The following is a 26,438-nucleotide window of genomic DNA, read 5'->3' as shown; positions in this document are numbered from 1 at the left end:
AGAGACCCAGGATTTTTTGACACTTAAAGAATTTTGCTACTGCAAATGTGACTCCCCCTGGAGAAGAAATACTGGTGTCACCTAGGAACTTATTAAAGACACAGAATCTCTGGCCTCATGTCTGATTACTTTAGTATTTGCTTCTCTGTGACTGGCTTATTTCACTTAGCACTGTGCCCTCAATGCTTCTTCACGTTGTAGCACATGATGGGATTTAAGCCTGAGTAATATTCCACTGCATGCATACACCACATTTTACCCATTCATCTGTCTATGGATATGTAGGTTGCTTCCACCTCTTGGTTATTGGGAACAAAGCTGTAATGAACATCGTTGTGTAAAATATCTATTTAGGATGTTGTTTACAATTATTTTGGATATATACCAAGAAGGGGGACCATATGGTAATTATTTTAAATTGTCAGAGGAGGTGTTGCTTTCCACAGCAGCATCAATCTTGACAATCCACCAACAGTGCACAAGCGCTCCACCTGCTTCAGTCTAATGCCCTTCCAACTGAGCTATTTCTGCAGATTACAAGGCTTCCAATTTGCCCCTTATCCTTACAAGTACTAGTTAGTGTGCATGTGTGGTGTGTGTGTGTGTGTGTGTGTGTGTGTGTGTGTGTGTTTAATAGTGCCAACCTAGAATGAATGGGGTGAAATCTCATCATGATTTTGATCTGCATTTCCCTATCTATTAGTGAGGTGGAGTGTCTTTTCCTAGGTTTGTTGATCCTTTATATATTTTGTTTGGAGAAACACCCCTGCAAGTCCCCTATTTGCTTTTAATTGGGTTGTTTTCTCTTGTTGTTGAATTATATAGTTCTTGGCCTACCCTGAACCTGAACTCCTTACCAGACTTATGGCTCAAAAATACATGGTCCCATCCCACGGACTACATTTTTCCCTCTGCTAATTGCTTGCTTACTTGCATAGAAGTTCCCAAGTCTGATGTAGTTCCATGCATCTATTTTAGGCTTTTGTAGCCTGTGCTTTTGGTATCATGTCTAAAAAATGATTGACAGGTTCAATATCTTGAAGCTATGTTTTTTTTTTTTCCCTAGAAATGTAGTTTGGGGTCTTTTCTTTAGGTGTCTCACCTATGTTGCATCTTTTCTTTGTGTGAGCCCCTGGAGATTCTTATCTATCTATCTGTATGTCTCTATCTATCTGTATATCTATCGTCTATCCAGCCATGTGTATATGTAAATTTCTGAAAAACAAAATGGCCTTGGGATTTTCATAGAAATTGCATTCAGTCGGTAGATGATTAGAGACAGAATGGGCATTTGAATAACATTGGGTCTTCCAATCCACGAACAAGGGATGCCTTTCCATTTGTAGCATGTCTTTTTATTTTTTTTTTTGCAACATGATGGAGTTCTTAGTGTTCAAGACTTTGTTTTCTTTTCTTTTTTAAAAATATATTTTTTTTAGTTGTAGATGGACACAGTGATTTTATTTTATTTATTTATAGATAGTGCTGAGGATCGAACCCAGTGCCTCACACGTTATAGGTGGGCACTCTACCGCTGAGCCACAACCCCAGCCCGCTTTGCTTTCATAATTAAGCTTGTTCCTCAGTTTTAGTCTTTTGGATGCTATTGTGACCAGCACAGTTTCAGCACATTCCTTTTTGGGTTGGTTATTGTTAGAGTACGGAAATGCCCCTGGTTTTAGGGTATATCCCGCTGCTTTTCTGAAACCACTTGTTCATTGAAGAGTTTGGTTGTAGATATTTTAGAGTTTTATACATGTAAGACCTTGTTATTTGCATGATCTTGTATGTAGTTAATTTCACCATATTCCCTCTCCAGTTTTAAGGATATTTCCTTTTCTCGTCTAATTGCTTGGTCTAGCATTTCCAGTACTGGTCAAACAGTAATGGTAAGAATGGGCATCCTTTCCTTTTTCCTAATCTTAGTAGAGCAGCTTTCAATTTTCATTATTGAATGTGATGCTTGCTATGAGTTTTTCCCAGGTGGTATTCATAATGTTAAGTACCTTCCTTTTATTCTCAGTTTCTTTAGTGTTTTGGTGCTTAAGGTTTTTGAACACTTTTCTCTTCATCAATTGAGATCATCATTTTTTTTTACTCTTTATTCCATTAATGTGATGTGTAACATTGATTTTTCATATATTGAACCATCTTTGCATTCCAGGAATAAATTCCACTTGGGTATGATAGATAATCCTTTAGCTATTCTGTTGACCTCAGTTTGCTGAATGGAACTGAAGAGTTTTGATGAGGACTTTTACATCAATATTCCTCAGGGATACTGGTCTGTAGTTTTCTAGTGTCATCATCTGACCGTGGTAACAGTTTAATGCTGACCATGCTGAGCTTATAGGCTAGGTGTATTCCCTCTTCTTCAATTACATGACAGGGTGGAGGAAAACAGGTATTAGTTCTTCATTAAATATTTGGTAGAATTCTCCAATGAAGCATCTGGTCCTGGGTTTGTTTGTTTGTTTGAAAGGTTTTAATTATTACTTCAATCTCCTTTTTTTCTTGCTGTCTCAAATAGTCTCTTACTGTCTCTGAATTTATTTATTTTTTCACTTTGTTGCTTTTAGAGATACATGACAGTAGAGTGTATTTTGACATATTATACACACATAGAGTATAACTTATTCTAATTAGGATGCCATTCTTGTGGTTGTACATGATGTGTCATTACACTGGTTGTGTATTCATATACGAACACAGGAAAGTGATGTCTGATTCATTCCACTGTGTTTCCTATTCCTGTTTCCCTCCCTTCCCTTCATTCTCCTTTGTCTAATCTGATGAATTTGTATTCTTCCCTCCCCCACTTACTGTTAGCATTCACATATCAGTTGTCTCTGAATTTTGACAGTATGATTATAGCGTGTTTCAGTGTATACCTCTTTGGAGTCACATCAATGGCAGTTGAACTTCTTAAATCTGTAAATTCATTTCCCCCTGGTATTTGAGGAAAATTTCAGCCATTATTTATTCCAATAGGCTCTTTGCCTCTTTTGTTTTTCTTTTCCTTCTGTGAATTACATAATATGCATATTGTCCTACTAGATGTTGTACCATAAGTCCTGTAGGCTTCACTCACTTTACTTTCTTCCTCCCTCCCTCCCTCTTTCTTTCCTTTTTTGTTCCTCTGTCTCAATAATTTCTATTGTTCATTCGTCTTTAATTTTGCTGATCATTTCTTCTGTCCGGCTATTGAATCCTCGAGTGGATTTTTCAATTCAGTTATTGTATTCTTCAGCACCAGACTTTCAGGGTCAGCAGAGGTTCTTCATCTTCTGTGTCTGCTGGTACTCTCCTTCTACCCACGCATCAATTTCCTGATTTAATTTTGTTATCTTTGCTTTGTTAAGAAAAATTCATTCAGCCTCCAAATTAATGTAAATTCATTCATGTAAATTCTTGGGTAATTGATGTGTTTCAGTTTCTTTAGAATTTCTAGAGATTTCAACTGTTCCTTTGAAAAGGCTATTTTTTTTCCCATGTATGATTTCTTGTCTTCTGTTTGGACTGTGGCATATGAGAAACCAGACAGCTCTCCCAGTCTTTGTGATGTGGTTTCCTACAGAGAGGAATTCCATCAATTGCCCCAAGCCAGAGATTCTGGAGACTTTCTTAAGCCTTTTCTAGGGTGAGTCCTCTCCGGGGTTATATGTGTCATTTCCTGAAGAGGTCTGCCTGTTTCTTCTCAGCAGCTCCCTTGAGTGTCTTTATGAGTTATTGTGACCTCTCTTGCTATAAGCAACTTGTGGCACCAGAGTTCCCTGTAGTGTGTGTTGTACAGCTAGCTGAGTCTGATGTCAAACCAAGCTGGGGTAATAGCATTTTTTTTTCTCAGTGTCCTTCCTACCTGATGTTTCTGTTAACACTTAGATTTAGGTACAGAAAGAAACCACCCTCTTTGGCAGGTCCCCCCCAAGTCACAATGTTGAATGCACTTTCCATTCTTCCCTTTCTCTCCAAGGGAAAAGTCAGGAGTTGGGAGTATTCTCCTGATGTTATTTTGGGGAGGAAGGAGGTGCTGTAGTAGTAAGTGTCCTAATTTTCCTCTGTGCCTTGAGGTACTTGGATTTATCCTTGACTACAATGCAGAAATCTCTTAATTGGTCTCACCAAGGTGTGTGGATTGTGGTGAAGTCAGTATCTCCACTGAGGAAAGAGGGTCTGGGGCTTCCTAGTCTGGAGTCTTGCTGACATTGCTTATAAATCTTCCTGAATGTCAATTCTCATACACCCCTAGGACAGACTACCGAAATGTAATTAATTTGCTGCCAGAGGGAGGTAGAGGGGAAAAAAATAATTACTTCATTTCATTTAATTTATTCACTAATTTAAAGACACTTGAGGTGGATAATAGTGAAAGATGTAAAGAAATAAATACACTTAAAATATGGTAGAAGTCAAACGGAGGAAAGGCAGGAAACAATCTTGCTAGCATTCATACAACAGAGTTAAATTAACCCTGGATTTCTGGAAGGAAAAACAGCTACAGGGCAATATGGTGAAGAGGTGGGGGAGAGCACATTTTTTATTGCCTGATAAAGGACTTTGGTTGTGTGCTCAAAGAGTGGAATTTTTCTGCTCTTGAGAGCAGAGTTCTACATTTTAGGAGTAATTTTTTGGAAGTCTCTTCATGTAAAGGATTATGAATTTCAAGATGGAGAATACCTTCACAGAGAGTTTGGTTGTAGGACAGTGTATGTCCATCAGTACTCAGAGATGCCTTGGCTGTGTTTCTGAGTTACAATTTAAACTCGAAACACATGGCATTTTTTTGGGGAAAGTAATTATGATAATACTGATTTCTCTGTTTCCCATGTCCCCCACTGGCTTAGCTTTAAGTGACCACAGCCACACCATGTAATACCTCAGCATAATACTCATGTGGTAGTCTATAAAGCCACCCCATGTGCCCATTGCTAGTCACTGACTTGGTGAAATGGTGCATGGACCCATGCCGTCATCTTGATTCCTGATATTTCCCTCATATGGTGGGGGGGACTTCTGGCTCAGAGTTTGGATCCTCATTGGAATTTTCAGTAGGTAGAGTATGTTCAAGTTTACAAGAACATTCTGGGCAGAACAGATTTCCTATTTTAGGAGAGTGGTTCTCAAGGCGGGATCTTGGACTAGCACTTGGGCTAGTATCACCTGGCAATCTACTAGAAATGCAAATTCTGAGGTCTCATCTCAGAATGACCATTACAGAAACCCTCGGAGAGGAATCAGCAATCTGTCTTAGCGTGTTCTCTGGGCGATCTGATGCATGGTCAAGTTTAAGAATTGATCCTTTACGCAAGTCCAATGACCTTCTGATCTGATTCAATACATCCGTAGTTCCTAAATAGTTCATTGGAGGCACATGTGGGATACTTCTAAGGACTAATCCCTGGGTCCCAGGCTTAGAGATGGGATTAGTTGACAATGGAATATGGTACTGAATCAGAATATTAAAAACTTCCCCAGAAGAATATAATCTACAGCAGAATTCAAGAATTACAGAAATGGGATATCCTGGTGATTCTGCAGCTATGTGCAATTAAGGTTTGGGGTACGAATAATCGTTAACAACAGCAAAAAATTTCTGTAGTGCTATAAACACTTTTAGATTTGCATAGGGGTTTCCTCATTCTACCGGTAAGGGAATTTGAGATCCAAGCGCATAGCTCACCTCTTCCTGATGACTTAAGTAAAGGTTCTGCCTCGATGACTACATTTGGGGAAGAAAAGCATTTGTCCTCTCATTAGATGCTGATCACACTCAGCCCATTTGATTATTTTGTAATCTGGCTCAACGAGGCAGCTGAGAAATCAGACTCTGATGCAGATGAGCACTTGTGAAAGTCCCTCTGAAATAACTCTGGGTTTAGCCTTAATGGTTTTCTAATTTGGGAGCCAATCATCTGGATAAATGCCAGATTAACTGGATAATTGCTCAACCCTGCACCTCACTTTAATTGGAACATGAGTTACTTGATGCTATTCCAGTGCCCGGCCAGGGTCAGATGCCCTCTACCATGCAGGCCCGGAGAATCGCTTAACACTAAACGATTACATAAAACGTCCTCAGGACACAGTGCAATGGTGGTTATCAGAGGCAGAGGAGAATAGAAAGGCAGGAGAGACGGGGAAAGATTGATCAGTGGGCAGTACGTCACAGATGGATAGAAGAAATCCTGATGTCCCGCGACAAAGAAGGGTTACTATGCGCAAGACCGAGTACTGTGCGTCTCAGAAAGCTCGAGGGCAGGTTATTAAAGGTTTTGCCATGAAGAAATGCTCAATGTTTCCGGATGTAGATACGTTTAACCTGATTTAAACACTATAGACTACAAAGTATGCAAACATTGAAAGGTCACACAGTAACCCACGGATGTGTACGATTTTTATGTTTTCACAGATGTGTCAATTAAATAAAAAGAAAAAAGAATTTTTTCAAGACACAGTTACTTCTGTACCATATATAATCATGGTCAAGTCAGGTCATATTCAAAATCCAGCAGATGTCTGCTGGCTCTTAGGTATAGCTCATCCCGTTGTGAAATGAAAATTGCCCGGTTGTTATAGTACCTTTTCTGACCCAGGTGAGTTGGAAAAAGTACCCAAGATCTTGGTGGTCACAATCACTTCTCTGTAGAGAAGTCACCAATACCTTCACCCAGATCCTCTCTACTCTCCCCAGGGGCTGTAAATGGTGGACATTTGCCAACCCAACTACCTCACCCTCTCTCCCTCCTCCTACTACCTCCTCCACCTCCACCACCAAAGAGGCAGCCCGAGGACCTGCAGATAAAGATATTTAAATAAGGCCAGCCTCTTCACTTTGCTCTGAGATGCAGTTTATGTTTTAAAAACCTCTCTTGGTGATGAGACCCAGACTAGACTGAATCTGAGACCCACTTCTCAGCTCCTCCTCTTCCCTATTCTGCCTTTTCTTCTAGATGTTTCCTGGAGAATACTCCTTCAGTCAATTACAGGTCCTCGAAGCCCTGCCTCAGACTGCTTTGAGACCTTAGGTATCTTCTCCATCATCATTACCCATGCACCCTGAGCACCGTAGGACCAGTATGACAGAGGACTTCAAATTGGCAATTGGATCAGCAATCGCAGTCACCTGCATGGTCGTCTCAGGGGACACAAACAGGACCCAGGCGTAGAAAGAACAGCAAAGTTTTCTTTTTTAGCCACAAAGTACTGGACTGCCACAATTATCACTACATTTTAAGTCGTCTATAGAAGATTCAAGTTTCCCTGGATTGTAGGATTGTCTTCACTCCACTTCCATTATACTTTCAGGAGTGAAGACAGGGATGGCATGAGGGGTATCCCTACCTACACGGCACCCCAGGATGCCAACCGGAGTAGGTCCCCCAAGCAAACCTCATCCATAATACAGGTTCATACAGGAAAGAAGATCTAGGTACAGTTACATTGGGAAATGATAAATTATGAATTGGTAATAGGTTCGTCCCAAACAAGGCCATTTCAATTTGATGGAGTTGTAATCAGTTCTACATAGACTGACTTCAAGATAAAAGTCTCTCTCTAGCCTTTGTCCTCCGAGTGAGTACGTCACCCTAGCTTAATTATTTAGCAGTTTTAATCCATTAAATATAGATATGTTACATATGCATTAAATAACCAGAGAGAATGTATAAAACATGATCAAGGAAAAAAAACCTATTAAATATGTGCTTCCTCAAAACTAACTCTTTATTCATGACTGCAGAGCTACTATCAAGCATTAAGGGGAATCTCCTCTCGGGCACAGGGGATGCTAATATTTGACCCATACCTGGTACCCACACACTTTTTCCTTCCCTATAGAGAAGCATTTTTTTCCCATTTTGTTTCTTACCATTTTGAACCTCATCAAGATTTGAATACACGTAATAACAAGTCACTTGTCTGACCCCAAAGAGCCAAATAATCACTATCCCGTCTCATGGAATACTATTATAGCTTACTGCTGTTTACCAATATTAATTCCTGGGTACTTTTACAAATAGTCAAACATCTCCCTCATGCATCTTAAGAAGGACTTCAGAGATTTACCAAATAAACACTTAGCCGTCTTTCAAACTCACTTGAAATATATGAATAGGAGCTTTCCAAAAAAAGAAAAAGGGATTTAAGAGGGGACTTCTAAGTCTGTCACTTAAGAATGTCTGAATGTGGCCATGAATTATTTTTCAATCTTTATTTCCCAGGTTGAAACTCTGCCTGTGCCTGCTTTGTGCATCTGAATCCAAAATTTTGGAAAAAAAAATATTCAAGACGTGTAGAAAACGAGCCTGGGTAGTTTGTAACTCTGAGCCTTTGCTCTGTGTCCCTCTAATCTGGAACAGTCCTGCTTCTCTATTCTGTCTGTCCAGATCCAAACTGTGCAAGCTTAGATGGCCCGTACAGCCTGTTAAACTCTCCATCCTAAATTCCTGCAAGACTTACGACTTTCACTATTTTTTTTTTACCTGTGTCATTTATTGATTGTTTTTGTGTCAAGCATTACTGAAATCGGGAATAGTCGTCTTTGCTTAGTGCTATAGTCTGAATGTTTGTGGCATCTCAAAATTCTATGTTGAGCCAGGTGCAGTGGCGCATGCCCGTAATCCCAGCGACTCGGGAGGCTGAGGCAGGAGGATCGCAAGTGCAAAGCCAGCCTCAGCAGTTTACTGAGGCCCTAAGCAACTTAGTGAGACCCTTTCTCGAAATAAAAACAAATAAAAAGGCTGAGGATGTGGCTCAGTGGTAAAGCATCCCTGGGTTCAATAATCCCCAGTGCTGTAAAAAAATTACATTTTTTCATTTATTTCTCCATATAAAGTACTCACCTATTACGCTGAGCTCCGCACTGGAAAAGATAACTCCATGTTTATTCTCTGCCACACACTGATACATCCCGGCATCCGAGAGATTCACGACGGTTATGTTGAGCGTTCCTTGCTCGATCTGAATTCTGTCCTGTGGGGGGTGGGGGGAAGAGAAAATGCAAAAACAATGACCTTCTGCAACTGAGACCTGAAGGCAATTTTGCTACATGTTCTATCAAGGGGACTTAATGGAAGAGAACAGCCATCGTATAAGCCATTTACATAACATGATCTATTCGTCTGTCAACTAAACTCGTGGCAGGTCAGATGCTAAATAGAACATCCAGGGCATCAGTGGGTAAATGGAATTTAAATTGTGGGATTCTCTTGAGTGCTCATTGATTTAATAGTGAAACCATTCAGATTAATATCCCCCTCCAAATAGATGAACTTGAAATGTAAATTTTTTTTTTTTTACTCCAAGGCTTTGGGCTAACTGGGGAAAGTTGGGGGTGGGAGTTGACCGTTGAGGGTTGAGGACGCTCAAATGACCAGCAGGCAACCCTTTGAAGGTTCCCAGGATTATAACCTTCTTGGAGGAAGCTGAGGAAAATGTTTAACATCAGTTCAGATTTACCCCCAAAATGCATTTTAACAATTTAATGTTCCTGTACTTGATTGCATTTGGTGGTATGATGGAAGGTTGGGACCATCTTCTGCAAGTCTAGCTGTGGGGGCAAAGACGATGTGTGGCACAAAAGACCTTGGATGTTTGTCACCCTGACCTGACCATGAGAAACAGGCTCTCAGTTTGGTGCCTGAGGAAAATGTCAAATCCCAGTTAACATTTGAAGTTTAGGGGGGAAAACACAATAAGGAAAATTCAATCGGACACAATTGTTCCTCTTCCTTCATCCAGCATTCTCTGCCACAATCTTATTCCATTTAGATGGAAATTTCCGGAATCATATTGATACCCACTCCCTGTAGTGGATCCAAGGATGTACCTTGGTCTGCATCGGAGCAAAAGGACATGTCCCAGACCTGCTGTTGGGACCTTACCCATGGCAGGAGCCACAAATGTCCACCTGGGAAAAAAAAAACCCAGTGCTTTAGGATCAATGCTGAACTCAATGTGGCTTTGGAGACCCGGGGGTTTATGTAGGGTTTCTCTTGGTCAAGTGCATTCCCTTTCCCCCTTTTCCAGTATGAGTTGGCCTTTCGTTGCGGGTGGTTTTGGAAACAACTCCTCGTTTCCATAGCAACGAGGCCACCTTAAACAGGACTGTCCATCCCGAGACACGACAGCGGCCGGCCATCCGAGTTTGCTTACCCGAGTTAACAGTGGTTCACCATTCTTTAGCCACCTGTACGTGGGCTTGGGTCTCCCGTTCGCTTTACATTCCCAAAACACGTTCTCCTCCATGGCCACGTGGATATCATTTATCTTCTGAATCCAATTAGGTTGAGCTGTAGCCGTGGAGAGAGCAAGGAACAGGCGTAAACAGGGCATGTGCTCAACCTGTTTTCATGGTATGCCATCAAAGGGAAACCTAAATCTTTCAATAAGATTCCTTTCCCAGATGTTATGCAAACAACAGAGCTGGGTGGAACTGGGGTGTGAGTGTAGGGGGGTGGCCGTATCTGTACCCTACTCTGAAGATTCTGTTTGTGATTTTTCAAGCTTCCACTGAAATTAATTTTTTTTAGTTAAAAAAATTAATATTTCTGAACTTTAAAAATCACTCATGGGCAGAAGGGGCAGAATGAAGTGTCCCTCACCCTTACACATCTGTTGTTATAATTAGAAGGAGAAACCCTTTACCACCCTCCCACCACATCTGGCTGAGCTGCCGAATTCTCGGCTCACACTGCTCTTCCACAGTGCTCTACGGCAAGAGGTAACCATGTACCCAGGCTCAGGCCGATGGCACAAGTATATGATTGGACAGAACAACTTCCTGGTTATCCATTTAAAGATACCTGCCTTGCATTCTTCTTGTCCCTTCACCCTGATTGGAAAAAGATCATAATTGAACAATCCAGGAACATAGAGAGGCTTTGAGCGACAGAAGGACCCCTTTTCACCTTGAATGACCTTGAGGAAAAGCAGCCCTAGACCTACTTGTTTATTTTTGGATGGAGAAACACAAGATCAACTTGGATTTATTTAAATCACTGCATTTTGGGGGTGTCCTTTCTTAGCATCACTTGGCCTGTCCCTGACTAACAGACTTCACTCCCACGTGTTGTGCAGACAAACTCTGGGACTCCTTTCTCCCTCAACAAGATCATCATTGCTTATTACTGACGGATTCCGCATTGATGTCAGATTCCAGGACCCCTGCAGTTCAGCCCCTGAGAAGCCCTGCTCTCTGAGTGAGTCTTGATCTTTACCGAACCTTCTGATGCACCTGGGTGTGGTGGCACACACCTGTAATCCCAGTGGCTCAGGAGGCTGAGGCAGGAGGATGGTGAGTTCAGAGCCAGCCTCAGCAAAAGTGAGGCTTTTGCAACTCCGTGAGACTCTGTGTCTAAATAAGATACAAAATAGGGCTGGGGAGGTGGCTCAGGGGTCGAGTACTCCTGAGTTCAATCCCTGGTACCCAAAACAACAACGACAAAACCTTCTTACGCAATCAAGAGCTGCCGACAGTCTCACACAGGAATTCAAAGCAGCACGGAATTCTCTCACTGCCCACAGCTGTGCACCACCTCTACCAGCCAAACGGTACCACAGTTTTCAAGCTTCCACTGAAATTAAATTTTTTTTTTAATCTTCCTTGGTCTCAAGGGACATAAAGACATGTTCCATCAAATCTTGCTTGGAGCACCATTGAGGCTGTTAACTCTAACGTCACATGAATCAGGAAGGGGACCTTTTTGTCCAGAGTCACATGGAAGACACCACAGCTCTCTCCTGGATGCTATCTGTCGAGAGGATGTTTCTGTAGGGCAGGGCTCCTGAGGTCCACCTGATCGGAGCCCATATCCGTCCTATATTAGAAGACGCTGCTCAATCTTCTTAACATGTCCTTTGACGGACTTGACCCCAGCCATCTTCATCCGGTGAGGCTTCGAAGCATCCAGAATCGAACTCCAAAGGAAATCGCTCATGTTGAGGCCAAACTGTGCGTCTTGCTTTCTCCATAATAAACAAAAGTGGGGAAGCGGTCCGTGAGTCCCTTAGCCAGTAGAGGTCTCTAGGTCCTTGCATACCTGAGGGCTTTCTTCTTTTTCCCATCTATGAGCAATTTCATATTTTTATTTTTCCAAAGAGCAAAACAGGTTTACCCATCCTCTATGGATGGGCCTGATGCATGGCTGCATAATACAGGAGGCCAAAAGGGTCAACTTCAAAAAAAAAAGTTAGAACATCAACAAGCATTAGCTTGAATGAAGGGTTATGACCTACATCCTTGAAAGAGCCGCCCCGTGGGCTGCGGCTCTCCATCTTCCTGCTTCTAATGCAGAGGAAGCTCAAAAGAACACCTTTGCACATCTCCCCCCGGGAGGACCCCGATGTGCAACCTCGATAGGACTCACGGCTGCTGTGTGTGCCTGATTCACGTTCAGCAGCTGAATATTGAACCCCCCAACCCCCCGTCGAATCCAGGAAAAGAGAGCAAACAAGAAAAGTCCCAGAAATCTGTGTGCAATATTAACCACAAAGCCAAACTTTTGAAAAGACAGTGAGGGGGAGGTGGGTGGGGGGAGGAGAAAAAAAAATCCGGAAGGGCAAATGTAAGTTATGAAGCAATGTCAAGTTGAAGTTCAAAAGAGGAAACATCAAAACCACACGCCGAGACACAGATTTCAATGTCACGGGTTTCTCTGCAACACTTGGGCTTACGAGGAGTTGCTTTCTTTCAAACATAGAGAAGGCAGGAAGGAAAAAAAAAAACCTTGCCATCTTATAAAGCAGGTGGGGGCAGGGAAGGAAGGTCCTGGGGAGAATTCTGCAAAGTTCTGATCCGTTCTGTTTCTTCCTTCGGGGACCTGGGGGTCCTGGTACCTGAATGCAATGCACAAGGGCTGTTGTTTTTGCGGGGACCAAGGCGAAATGAACAGCTAATTTGGTGTTTGTGGACCACCTCTGGGTTTTTAAAGTAAAAGGAATTCACAAAAGCTGAATCTGACGTACTGCAAACATCTGCTTCTTAAAGTGAATATCTGCACGCGGGCCCGTGGAGATGAGGAACAGAATAGCCTATTAGGTTAAAAAAAAGAGAATGAAGTGGATTTTATGTTCACATGCCAACGGAAGATCTTCAGGGCAAAATCCCACCTTAGTTAACGGTTTTCCTTCCTACTCACTAAGGTTGGATGAATCATAGCTAAGTGGGTGAGATTTTTGTACTAGAATATAGTTTGATGCTTAATAGAAATAGCTCATAAATCTCTTTGAGTCACCAAAGTCTATGGATAACAGACATTCCTGTTTAGTCCATTATAGAAAATATCATTTGTTATACCCACCTCCACCTCCAGCTTTTTTGGGGGGATTTGAGAATGGAGTTACCAGGGTCTGAACTCAGGGACACTCGACCACTGAGCCACCTCCCCAGCCCTATTTTGTATTTTATTTAGAGACAGGGTCTCACTGAGTTGCTTAGTGCCTTGCTTTTTGCTGAGGCTGGCTTTGAACTCACCATCCTCCTGCCTCAGCCTCCTAAGCTGCTGGGATTATAGGCATGTACCACCATGCCCAGCATCCTCAATTTTTTCTTTTTTTCTTTTTTGGATGATGCATCTGTATATCAGATACCAAAATCCAACTACATTTTTCAACTCCATGTCAAAATACCAGCTCAGGGAAAGGCCCAGGCAGGATGGTTCAGTATTATTATTTCTAAATAGTATTATTCTAAATATTATTGTACCATTTAGTATTTAGGAATAAGTACTAAACAAATGCTAAATGATTTTAGAACTATTGGGTACTAAAGTTCAGTACTACTATATTTCTAAGTGCTTTCTTTAGTACTATCTGGAGATAGTTGAAGGATGCATTACCTACCAGTCTTCCTGCCCCACCCTAAACTCCTCCCATCATCTGGCTCTGCCAAAAGTAAGTAGTGCCCTGCCGCCATTTTGCCCCTGGATGATGAGCCCCTCTGGTGCTGAATAAAGCATCGCCGGTCCATGAAGGACCATTCCTCTTTTTCATTCTGTAATTCCCTTTCACGTGCTTTCAATACTGATCCCACATATTAAACAGAATTAAATTCACATGTTAAAAGAGAAACATCTATTTGGGCCTTCTGGGTTCTCTCAAGGTCAAGGCAGCTAAAGGACATGTTGAGAATATCGAGCACCATCATCTTCTCTGAGACATGTAGCCTCGTTTTCAAGCTACAAATTCAAACCATGGGTTCAATAGTTGGGCTGGGATCTGACCTTGTCACATGGCTAGTCTCTTAGACAGATGAACAACCCCTTCATTTCAATCTTTTTGTTCGATAACTGTCAGAATGACCTGAATCAACGTTGGCCTGTTCCAGCCGCTGGATTCAGACCAGCCTCTTTTCCAATAATCATTTTCATGGCGAGCAGATATCATTGGATATCCATGGGCCAAACAGTTCTCCAAGGTATGCGGCTCTCCAATTTTCCCAAATCAGTAATTTTTAACAGAAAGAAATGCTAGCCAAGGCCCTTCAGCTTTGGAGACTTTAGAATCTTAAAGGAAAGACAGAGACAGCCAAACCCCTTAATTCCTACTGAAAAGATGACCTGTAGACCTTTCTGATTCTTTCAGTTGGAGAAGATGAGTCCTTTCTGGGATTCAGTGGAGATCTTGCTACCATTGCTTAAGAGTCATATTGGTAGGGGGCTTCCCGAGTCTAAAAGTAATGACTTCACTTTAGTTTACCACCGATCTGTATACAGGTGCTTCCAAAATCTTTATCTCTAGCCTGGCAATTCTCACACCATTCATGGAAACATGGAGATACTCTCAATGGACCTCAAACCCAATGTTACTCATGTTGGCAGGGGTTCAACTCATTTCCCACTGTGATTACAGAGCCTTCCAGTCTATAAAAATAGATTTCTTGAAACCCTCGCCCAACTTCCAATGTGTAGAAACCACTGGAAGCCAGAGCCAGCTTTATAAGAAATGTATGTGCTGCATTCTGAGTTTGGATCCGACTTGGGTCTCTGTTCAGCCATGAAAATCTCCACTCTTCTGACTTCAGGTTCTCACCCAGTCCCCACACAACATCAAAGGCCTAGAGCATCTAGGTTGGTTCCACAGTTTAGCTATTGTGAATTTTGCTGCTATAAACACTGATGTGGCTGTGTCCCTGTAGTGTGCTGTTTTTAGGTCCTTTGGGTATAGACTGAGGAGAGGGATAGATGGGTCAAATGGTGATTCCATTCCCAATTTTCCAAGAAATCTCCATACTGCTTTCCAGATTGGCTGCACCGATTTGCAGTCCCACCGCAGGTAAATGGATGGAGTTAGAGAAGATAATGCTAAGTGAAGTTAGCCAATCCCCCAAAACCAAATGCCAAATGTTTTCTCTGATATAAGGAGGCTGATTCATAGTGGGGTAGGGAGGGGGAGCATGGGAGGAATAGATGAACTCCAGATAGGGCAGAAAGGTGGGAGGGGAAGGGAGGGGGCAGGGGGTAATTAATGATGGTGAAATGTGATGGACATCATTATCCAAAGTACAGGTATGAAGACAGGAATGGTGTGAATATACTTTATAAACAACCAGACATATGAAAAGTTGTGCTCTATATGTGTAATAAGAATTGTAGATATACAACATGGTGGCGGGAACAGAGAGATCAAGTCCCTGACCTCTTCAGCTGTGCAGGCATAGGGAGTCGTAAACAACCTAAATCTGTTTGCTCAGGATCACTAGGCAATGCTGAGCTGACGTGGATCTGGGGTGAACAGTCTGGGCCTCTCAGAACACACACTGAGCCCGGATCAGCTGAATTCAAGCTCCCGTTCGCCTGCTTCCCGCAGACACACAGCTGTGACTCAGCACTAATCCATCCGGCTGAAACAACTGGTCAGCCCTTCTGATCCTAAGGAGGTAAATGCCAACCGAGCCTTCATAGGTAGTGGCCACAGGATTGAAACGGGGCTTGGGAGAGACAGTAAGGACCCACCCGATGCATTGGTTGCGGGCAAAGGGAAAGGAACTGTCGCCATTTGCAAGAGATACCACCATGGCAGAGAACTGATGTCATCAGACTGCGGTGGAGGAGATAACTTCATTGAAACCTGCGGCTACAGGTGTGTAATTCCCTAGCCTTCCCTCTCCACACATCGGGGAAACCTTAAGGGCCCCTCCCAGCTCTCCCGTAAGGGCCCCTCCCAGCTCCCCCGTGAGCACGATAGCCAGACCCAGGGAATCAGAGGTGGCGCGGGACCCGTGGCGCGGAACTACCGCTCCCACCAGGGCTGACAGCTGAGGTCTCTTGCACCAGCTACCTGGGGCGTGGCTACCGGAGGGCTAGTAAAATTCGCTGATGATTCTCAACCCCAAGCTCTACAAACTTAGGGTCTGAGGGAATGGCAAACTGGAAGAGTGTGCCCAGTCGTTCATGAAAACAGGGCTCCCGGGAGCAGCAGACCTGGCGTGTAGCCAGTATTGTGGTGAGCAGCACCCGTGAGAGGGGCCTGGCTAGAGGAAAAGTGGGGAAGTGACTAGACACAAGAGGAGGCCCTAGGCACTCAGGATTAGAGACTCGCCCAGTCTGGGAGGAGGAGCTGCTGCACAGTGATTGGTTCCCGCGTATTGACAGGAGAAACTTGGCCTGGTGGGCACAGCGCCACCTACTGGAAGAGAAGTTAATCAAACTCTAAGACTGCATTTATTAGTTTTTTTTTTCTTTTTTTCTTTTCTCTTTTTTTTTGATTTGGGTTTTTCTTTCATTTTCATTTTTCTTTCTTGTTGTTTTTTTTAATTTTTTTTACAATTTTTTAAAAATTTTTTTTCTTCTAATTTTAATTTTAATTTTTTTTATTATTTTTTAAATTTTTTTTCTTTTTTATTTCCTATTTTTTTCTTCTTTTGTCTTTTAATTACTTTTCAATTATCTTATCCCCCGTCCTTGAATTCTACCTGCTTACTCTCATTCTCTTTAGTGACTTCTTCCCTTCCCTTCTAATACCTTTCCTCCCAAGCATCTAATAAATTTATAGGAGTAAACAGTAACTCAGCAGTCAAACAGAACAAGAAGTAACATGAGCAGCTTCAAAAAGCAAGGAAGAAAAGGAGTACAAACAATGCAGGACAGCCTAAATATTCAGGAGGACCTAGAGTCATCAGAAAAATGGTTATATAAAGAACTCAAGGAACACCTTAGACAGATGGAATGGAACCTTAAAGAGGATACAAGACAGCAAATTCAAGCAGCGAAAGAACACATTGAGAATGAATTACATAAACCGATAAAAGAAGACGTTAAGCATCTTTATCAGGAGATAGAGATTATAAAAAATAATCAAACAATAATTCTAGAAATGAAGGAAACGATAAACCAAATTAAAAACTCAATTGAGAGTATCACTAACAGAGTGGAGCAAGTAGAAGCCAGACGTCAGATAATGAAGACAAAATATATCATCTTGAAAAGAGTCTAGCCAACTCAGAAAGGCTGATAAAAAATTATGAGAAAAACATCCAAGAGTTATGGGATAACATAAAAAAACCAAACTTACGAGTCATCGGGATAGAAGAAGGTACAGAGATTCAAACCAAGGGAATGAGTAACCTGCTGAATGAAATAATTACAGAAAACTTTCCAGAAATAAAAAAGGAAACAGATATACAAATTGAAGATGCATACAGGACACCGAGCACACAAAATTACAGTACACCAACGCCAAGACACATTGTTATGAAGATATCCAATATACAGAACAAAGAGAAAATATTAAAAGCTACAAGAGAAAGGAGACAGATTACATTCAGGGGTAAACCAATAAGGTTAACAACGGATTTTTCATCACAGACACTGAAAGCAAGAAGGTCATGGAACAATGTATTTCAAACACTGAAAGACAATGGATGCCAACCAAGAATTCTGTATCCAGCAAAATTAAGCTTCAGGTATGACAACGAAATAAAAATCTTTCATGATAAACAAAAGTTAAAAGAATTTGCAGCCAGAAAACCAGCATTGCAAAGCATTTTGAGCAAAACACTACACGAGGAAGAAATGAAAAACAATAACCAAAACCATCAGCAGGAAGTGCCTCGGTAAAGACAGAGGGTGAGGGGAAAGATAATCATGGAGAAACAAACTAAATTTTTTTAAAAAAAGGATTAAATAATCAAACATGGATGGAAGTACAAACCATATATCAATAGTAACTCTGAATGTTAATGGCTTAAACTCTCCAATAAAGCGACATAGGCTGGTATCATGGATTAAAAAAACAGATCCAACAATATGCTGCCTCCAGGAGACACATCTGATTGGAAAAGACATACGCAGGCTGAAGGTGAAAGGATGGGAAAAAATATACCATGCACACGGTCCTCGTAAGCAAGCAGGGGTGGCCATACTCATATCAAATAAAATCGACTTCAAGACTAAGTTAATCAAAAGGGATAAAGAAGGACATTATATACTGTTAAAAGGAACCATTCACCAACAAGACATAACAATTATCAATATTTATGCACCAAATAATGGTGCTGCGACATTCATAAAACAAATTCTCCTCAAGTTCAAGAATCAAATAGACCACAACACAATAATTATGGGTGACTTCAACACACCTCTCTCACCATTGGACAGATCCTCCAAACAAAAGTTGAATAAAGAAACTATAGAACTCAATACCACAATCAATAACCTAGACTTAACTGACATATATAGAATATATCAACCATCATCAAATGGATATACTTTTTTTCTCAGCAGCACATGGATCCTTCTCAAAAATAGACCATATATTATGCCATAGGGCAACCCTCAGTAAATATAAAGGGGTGGAGATAATACCATGCATTTTATCTGATCATAATGGAATGAAACTGGAAATCAATGATAAAAGAAGGAAGGAAAAATCCTACATCACATGGACAATGAACAATATGTTACTGAATGATCAATGGGTTACAGAAGACATAAAGGAGGAAATCAAAAAATTCTTAGAGATAAATGAAAATACAGACACAACATATTGGAATCTATGGGACACAATGAAAGTAGTTTTAAGAGGAAAATTCATCGCCTGGTGGTCATTCCTCAAAAAAAGAAAAAAACCAACAAATAAATGAGCTCACATTTCATCTCAAAGCCCTAGAAAAGGAAGAGCAAAACAACAGCATATGTAGCAGAAGGCAAGAAATAATTAAAATCAGAGCAGAAATCAGTGAAATTGAAACAAAAGAAACTATTGAAAAAATTAACAAAACTAAAAGTTGGTTCTTCGAAAAAATAAATAAGATCGACTGACCTTTAGCCATGCTAACGAAGAGAAGAAGAGAGAGAACTCAAATTACTAACATACAGGATGAAAAAGGCAACATCACAACAGATGCTACAGAAATACAGAAGACAATTAGAAATTATTTGGAAAACCTATATTCCAATAAAATAGAAGATAGTGAAGACATCGATAAATTTCTTAAGTCATATGATTTGCCCAGACTGAGTCAGGAGGATACACACAATTTGAACAGACCAATATCAATAGATGAAATAGAAGAAGCAATCAAAAGACTTCCAACCAAGAAAAGCCCAGGACCGGATGGGTATACAGCGGAGTTTTACAAAACCTTTAAAGAAGAATTAATACCAATACTTTTCAAGTTATTTCAGGAAATAGAAAAAGAGGGAGCTCTTCCAAATTCATTCTATGAGGCCAACATCACCCTGATTCCAAAACCAGACAAAGACACCTCAAAGAAAGAAAACTACAGACCAATATCTCTAATGAACCTAGATGCAAAAATCCTCAATAAAATTCTGGCGAATCGAATACAAAAACACATCAAAAAAAATTGTGCACCATGATCAAGTAGGATTCATCCCTGGGATGCAAGGATGGTTCAACATACGGAAATCAATAAATGTTATTCACCACATCAATAGACTTAAAGATAAGAACCATATGATCATCTTGATAGACACAGAGAAAGCATTCGACAAAGTACAGCATCCCTTTATGTTCAAAACATTAGAAAAATTAGGGATAACAGGAACTTACCTTGACATTGTAAAAGCTATCTATGCTAAGCCTCAGGCTAGCATCATTCTGAATGGACAAAAGTTGAAGGCATTCCCTCTAAAATCCGGAACAAGACAGGGATGCCCTCTATCACCACTTCTATTCAATATAGTTCTCAAAACACTGGCCAGAGCAATTAGACAGACGAAAGAAATTAAAGGCATAAAAATAGGAAAAGAAGAACTTAAATTATCACTATTTGCAGATGACATGATTCTATACCTAGAAGACCCAAAAGGGTCTACAAAGAAACTACTAGAACTAATAAATGAATTCAGCAAAGTGGCAGGATAGAAAATCAACACACATAAATCAAAGGCATTTCTGTATATCAGCAACAAAACTTCTGAAATGGAAATGAGGACAACCACTCCATTCACAATATCCTCAAAAAAAATAAAATACTTGGTAATCAACCTAACAAAAGAGGTGAAAGATTTATACAATGAAAACTACAGAACCCTAAAGAGAGAAGTAGAAGAAGATCTTAGAAGATGGAAAAATATACCCTGTTCATGGATAGGCAGAACTAACATCATCAAAATGGCGATATTACCAAAAGTTCTCTATAGGTTTAATGCAATGCCAATCAAAATCCCAATGGCATTTCTTGTAGAAATAGAGAAAGCAATCATGAAATTCATATGGAAAAATAAAAGACCCAGAATAGCAAAAGCAATTCTAAACAGGAAGCGTGAATCAGGCGGTAGAGTGATACCAGATTTCAAACTATATTACAGAGCAATAGTGATAAAAACAGCATGGTACTGGTACCAAAACAGGCGGGTGGACCAATGGTATAGAATAGAGGACACAGAGACTAATCCACAAAGTTACAACTATCTTATATCTGATAAAGTGGCTAAAAGCATGCAATGGAGGAAGGATAGCATCTTCAACAAAGGGTGTTGGGAAAACTGGAAATCCATATGCAACAAAATGAAACTGAATCCCTTTCTCTCGCCATGCACAAAAGTTAACTCAAAATGGATCAAGGAGCTTGATATCAAATCAGAGACTCTGCGTCTGATAGAAGAAAAAGTTGGCTCCGATCTACATATTGTGGGGTCGGGCTCCAAATTCCTTAATAGGACACCCATAGCACAAGAGTTAATAACAAGAATCAACAAATGGGACTTACTTAAACTGAAAAGTTTTTTTCTCAGCAAGAGAAACAATAAGAGAGGTAAATAGGGAGCCTACATCCTGGGAACAAATTTTTACTCCTCATACTTCAGATAGAGCCCTAATATCCAGAGTATACAAAGAACTCAAAAAATTAGACAATAAGATAACAAATAACCCAATCAACAAATGGGCCAAGGACCTGAACAGACACTTCTCAGAGGAGGACATACAATCAATCACCAAGTACATGAAAAAATGCTCACCATCGCTAGCAGTCAGAGAAATGCAAATCAAAACCACCCTAAGATACCATCTCACTCCAGTAAGATTGGCAGCCACTATGAAGTCAAACAACAACAAGTGCTGGCGAGGATGTGGAGAAAAGGGTACTCTTGTACATTGCTGGTGGGACTGCAAATTGGTGCAGCCAATTTGGAAAGCAGTTTGGAGATTCCTGGGAAAGATGGGAATGGAACCACCATTTGACCCTGCTATTGCCCTTCTCGGACTATTCCCTGAAGACCTTAAAAGAGCATGCTACAGGGATACTGCCACATCCATGTTCATAGCAGCACAATTCACAATAGCTAGACTGTGGAACCAACCCAGATGCCCTTCAATAGATGAATGGATAAAAAAAATGTGGCATCTATACACAATGAAGTACTATGCAGCAATAAAAAATGACAAAATCATAGAATTTGCAGGGAAATGGATGGCACTAGAGCAGATTATGCTTAGTGAAGCTATCCAATCCCTAAAAAACAAATACCAAATGTCTTCTTTGATATAATGAGAGCAACTATGAACAGAGCAGGGAGGAAGAGCAGGAAGAAAAGATTAACATTAAACATGAGATGGGAGGGAAAGGGAGAGAAAAGGGAAATTGCATGGAAATGAAGGGAGACCCTCATTGCTATACAAAATCACATATAAGAGGTTGTGAGGGGAATGGGAAAATAAACAAGGAGAGAAATGAATTACAGTAGATGGGGTAGAGAGAGAAGATGGGAGGGGAGGGGAGGGGGGATAGTAGGGGATAGGAAAGGTAGCAGAATACAACAATTACTAATAGGGCATTATGTAAAATTGTGGATGTGTAACCGATGTGATTCTGCAATCTGCATTTGGGGTAAAATTGGGGGTTCATAACCCACTTCAATCTAATGTATGAAATATGATATGTCAAGAGCTTTGTAATGTTGTGAACAACCAATAAAAAATAAATAAAAAAAGGGACACTGAAAAAAAAAAGAATTGTAATGCATTCCACTGTCACATACAATTTAAAAAATAATTTTAAAAAGTGAATTCACGATGACACCCACACATATTTTGAAATGGACCACGATGCTCGGATAGCTTTGTGTAAGGAGAGCTGAGGGTTTGGAGTCTGGAGGTTGAAAGTCTAAGTTTTAACCTGTGAACGCAGGGATACTGGAGCTTGATCACATCTGAAGTGACCTCTGACTTTCACCTGTGAGGCCATTAGTCTTTCGACAGCCTCATCAGCTAACTGGATTCATAGCTCTCCTGGGTTTTGTATAGTTTGTGTTTGTTTGTTTGTTTCGTGCACATATTCTCGTTTGTGGTTTCTTCGTCCCTACGTAAGTAACAATTGTGACTTTCGAATCTGGCAGTGGAGAGAGGGAGAGGGCTGGGACGTCAGGCTTCCTGCAGATACCAATGACAAAATGCAGAAACCAGCTATGTGAACATGCACTAGAGGGGCAGATTTCTGTTACAGGTGCCCATTCATAACTAAAACAAACACACGATGGAGGCAGTCTCTGTGTGAGGCCCTGGGTAAGGTTTGTGAATGGGCTTCACAAGCTGGAGATGTTACATAAATTAAGAGGACATGACCATTATCCCATATCTTTAGGCTAAAACTCAAAGTCCTCTACCATCTGGTCTCATCTCGTTTTCTCACTTTTTCTCCAGCTAAGTCCTCTCTCTCCTCCTTTCCAATAAGCTAGCTCCTGCCTCCAAACCTCCGTGGGTACCATATTGTTTTTCAGGAATACTCTGCTATCCCTTCACTCCCTAACAAGCTTTTTACTCTGCCGGAGCACCTCTCCAGAAATCGTTCCTGTCTTGCCACCTGCAATCCTCCCAAACACCTACAGATCTCTGGGCACAAGCAGAAGAACAATTTCTTGCGATCAGGTGCATCATTTCCCTACGTTCTGGTTAAACTCACCAATTGTTAACCAGTTTCTAGAAAAGACAGATTCTCTTTTCTTCCCAGAGGTGCTGTGAGCAGTTCAGAACTTCATGAAGGAGTCATAAAGTTTTTTTAACAAATGGGCAATATATTCATTTTTTAAAAGAATCCTTAAGTCTGATTTACTCAGCCCAGTTCTACCCAGATTAACCATGGTAGGACTCTAGGCTCATACGGATTGATTTCTTTATATTTCTTTTCTTTTCTTTTTTTTTTTTTTGGTACCAGGTACTGAACCCAGGGGTGTTTAACCCCTGAGACACATCCCCAGTCATTTTTTTTTTTGTATCTTATTTAGAGACAGGGTCTCGCGGAGTTGCTTAGGGCCTTGCTAAATTGCTGAGGCTGGCCTTGAACTCAGGATCCTCCTGCCTCAGCCTCCTGAGCTGCTGGGATTACAGGCGTGTGCCACCATGCTGGGCTGGTTTTGCTTTTTAAGGTCTAGAAGTACAGCCTGCTTGTAACTGGGAGAAGAAGAAGAAGAAGGAAACCATTTGAACTCCATATTGAGGTGGCCAGATTAGAAAACAGAAAGCAAACCGATTCCTCTCCATTGTTCATCTGCACGTCTTCATCTGGGAACACAATCTGGCCGTGGAAACTCGAAGAGAGAGGATACGGGTGACGGACGGATTTTTTCCCTGACCTCCCTTCCGACAGTGTTCTTGGGGTCAGAAAAGCAATGCATGTGCTAAGAGGAGAAAGCCACTTCTTGTCTTGGATCCGATTCCCAGTCACTGGGTGATGGGATTATTTCAATGTCTCTGGGCCTTATTTTCTTTATTTTTGAAAATCAGAGGGTTGGCCCCCGAGAGTTCCTTCCCACTCCTGTGAAGTCAGGGCTGGTTTACTACTAAGATGCCGTGCTCCCTATTTCCGAGTGATGAGCTGGCTTCACCCCCACGGTGGCAGTCAGGTGTAGGAGAAGGTGTACTAAAAGCTCTAAATACCAGGTTCTTTCAGTCGGGTTCTTTCTTTTCCATGATGACTATAATTCTATCAGTCACTTGGTTCAAACGGGAATATAGACACAGTAAGGTGGAAAGAGGAGCAATTATCCACTGAATTAAGTCCCATTTTAGATGTCCCTCTCCTTGCTTCAAAGCTAATTGCTCTAGCACCCTCCTTCTCCTTTGTCTGTGTAGACTGGCTGCAATGTCCAAGGGACAGCAAGAATAGAATTACCTTCTCCTGCGTGGAAGTTTTTTTCTTTTCTTTTTTTTTTTGTACTGAGGATTGAACTCAGGGGCACTTGATCCCTGAGCCACGTCCCCAGCCTTTTTTGTATTTTATTTAAAGACAGGGTCTCACTGAGTTGCTTAGCAGGCTCCCTTTTGCTGAGGCTGGCCTTGAACTTGAGATCCTCCTGCCTCATCCTCCTGAGCTGCTAGGATGACAGGTGTGCACCACCGTGCCTGGCTCCTGAATGCCGAAGCCTGGCTGGCTGGGCCAAATAGACGAGGGGGGGGGTGACGAGGAACTTGTGTACACTGATACAGCAGGAGTGAGAGCCGTTTATTGTAGGACAGGAGGGGTATATATACATTCCACACAGCTTATCTTAATTAACATAAACTAGATACAGCAGTCAACCAATCAGGAATCTCCACACTTAATGGCTCGCTGGTGTTACTTCACAAACCACTCCCTCTGGCATTTTGCCAGGTGCCATCCTGACTTGTTTACAGACTCTAACACCTGCATGAAATTGAACCTGAGCCTCACTACAGCATTGGGATTGCCTAGCACAGGGTGATGGTGCTCACCACGGGGTCCTCAGACCAGCAGTGTGGGCATTACCTGGGGAATGAATGAAAATGAAAATTTTTACATCCTTGCTCAGACCTACCAAATCAAAATCTCTTGCACAGTGCTCAGTATTCTGTATTTTCTATAAGACTTCCAAGTTCTCCTAATGCAACAGGAAGTCTCAGAGACTGCAGAGTAGCCTTGGAAGCCTAGTTCTGCTTCTCACCATGAAAACTTCAATCACACAATCTCTTTGGGGAGTCAGTTTCTCCGTCTATAAACTATAGGAATGACCTAAGAAACTCCTATGGAGTAACTCCCAAATACCTCTCCCATCTAAGTTTTTCTTCCCCTTGAGATCTTGCCACTGATATCTCTCACCCAGGTACTAGTGATGGCCTCCTGAATGTCCTGCTTCTAGGGTTGGTCCTCAGTAATCTATTCTCCCCAAAGAAAACAGAATAAGATTTTCAAAGCATGAACCAGATAATTCATTTCTTTCTTTAAAATCCTCCTATGGTTTCCCAGGGTACTCTGGGTAAAACCCTCCTGCACCAGGCTTGGAAGGTACTATCTGTCACCTGCCTCTGTTTCAAACCTTGGGCCCTCAGACATCATGATTTAGTTACCCTGGCTTTCTTGATGCATCTCAAACGTGTCAGATAGTTTTCTGCCTCAGGGCCTTTGCATGCCCTTACGTTCTGCTTGAAGGTACAACTTCCTGGAAGCCAAATAACTACTTTATCTTATGAAGCCTTTCTCTTGCTCCTAGTTACTTTCTATCATAACAAACGGATGCTTTTCTTCCTAACTCTGACTGCAAAATGAAAATTTCTAGCTCATTCATTCGTTCAATAGTACCTTGTCTTTTAGTGAAACTTTTCGTGACATATCAGGTCCTAGAGGGCACAGATTTGCCTTGCAGCCCTGGTACCCAACACTGCCCGCCCCAGGGTGGGCAACGGAAAGGGATTTGTCGAGTCAATGAATGACGTACTAAAGTCCTCTCAGTCAATTTCTACCTCGAGGAACAAAGATCCGTCACAGTCTTGTTCTGAAAAACAGAACTATTTTTAGGAAGTTTTTCAAATGGAAAAAAACTGCTGAAAGAGCAGATTGGAACTAGGCTGTGTCGGCCACGTACAGGGACGAAGGGTGGGGTGAAGACGTTTTATGGCTGAACTTGGCTCAGTTGTCCTAGTGTGCCCAACACAAGTGGCACCGGCTGACCCACGGACACGGGCCCCACGGGAACATACTGGCAAGGAACAGGGGCGTTCCTGGTGCTGACCCAGGGAGGGCT

At 41.5% G+C, this 26,438-nt stretch overlaps 1 protein-coding gene across 1 annotated transcript in view; it reads right to left on the bottom strand.

Annotated features, from left to right (window-relative positions):
- CNTN4 (contactin 4) overlaps positions 1-26,438 on the bottom strand; it is a 490,319-nt gene that overhangs the window by 122,860 nt on the left and 341,021 nt on the right. Inside the window, exons 9-10 of the mRNA XM_081276057.1 lie at positions 10,153-10,289; positions 8,841-8,970 (exon numbers count right to left, since the gene is read on the bottom strand). Of these exons, the coding sequence (XP_081132183.1) occupies positions 8,841-8,970; positions 10,153-10,289 (267 nt within the window). The remainder of the gene's footprint in view (positions 1-8,840; positions 8,971-10,152; positions 10,290-26,438) is intronic.

This window comes from Spermophilus citellus, assembly GCF_964194105.1.
Source record: "Spermophilus citellus genome assembly, chromosome: 19".
NCBI lineage: Eukaryota > Metazoa > Chordata > Mammalia > Rodentia > Sciuridae > Spermophilus > Spermophilus citellus.
This window is presented reverse-complemented; position numbering and strand designations above follow the sequence as displayed.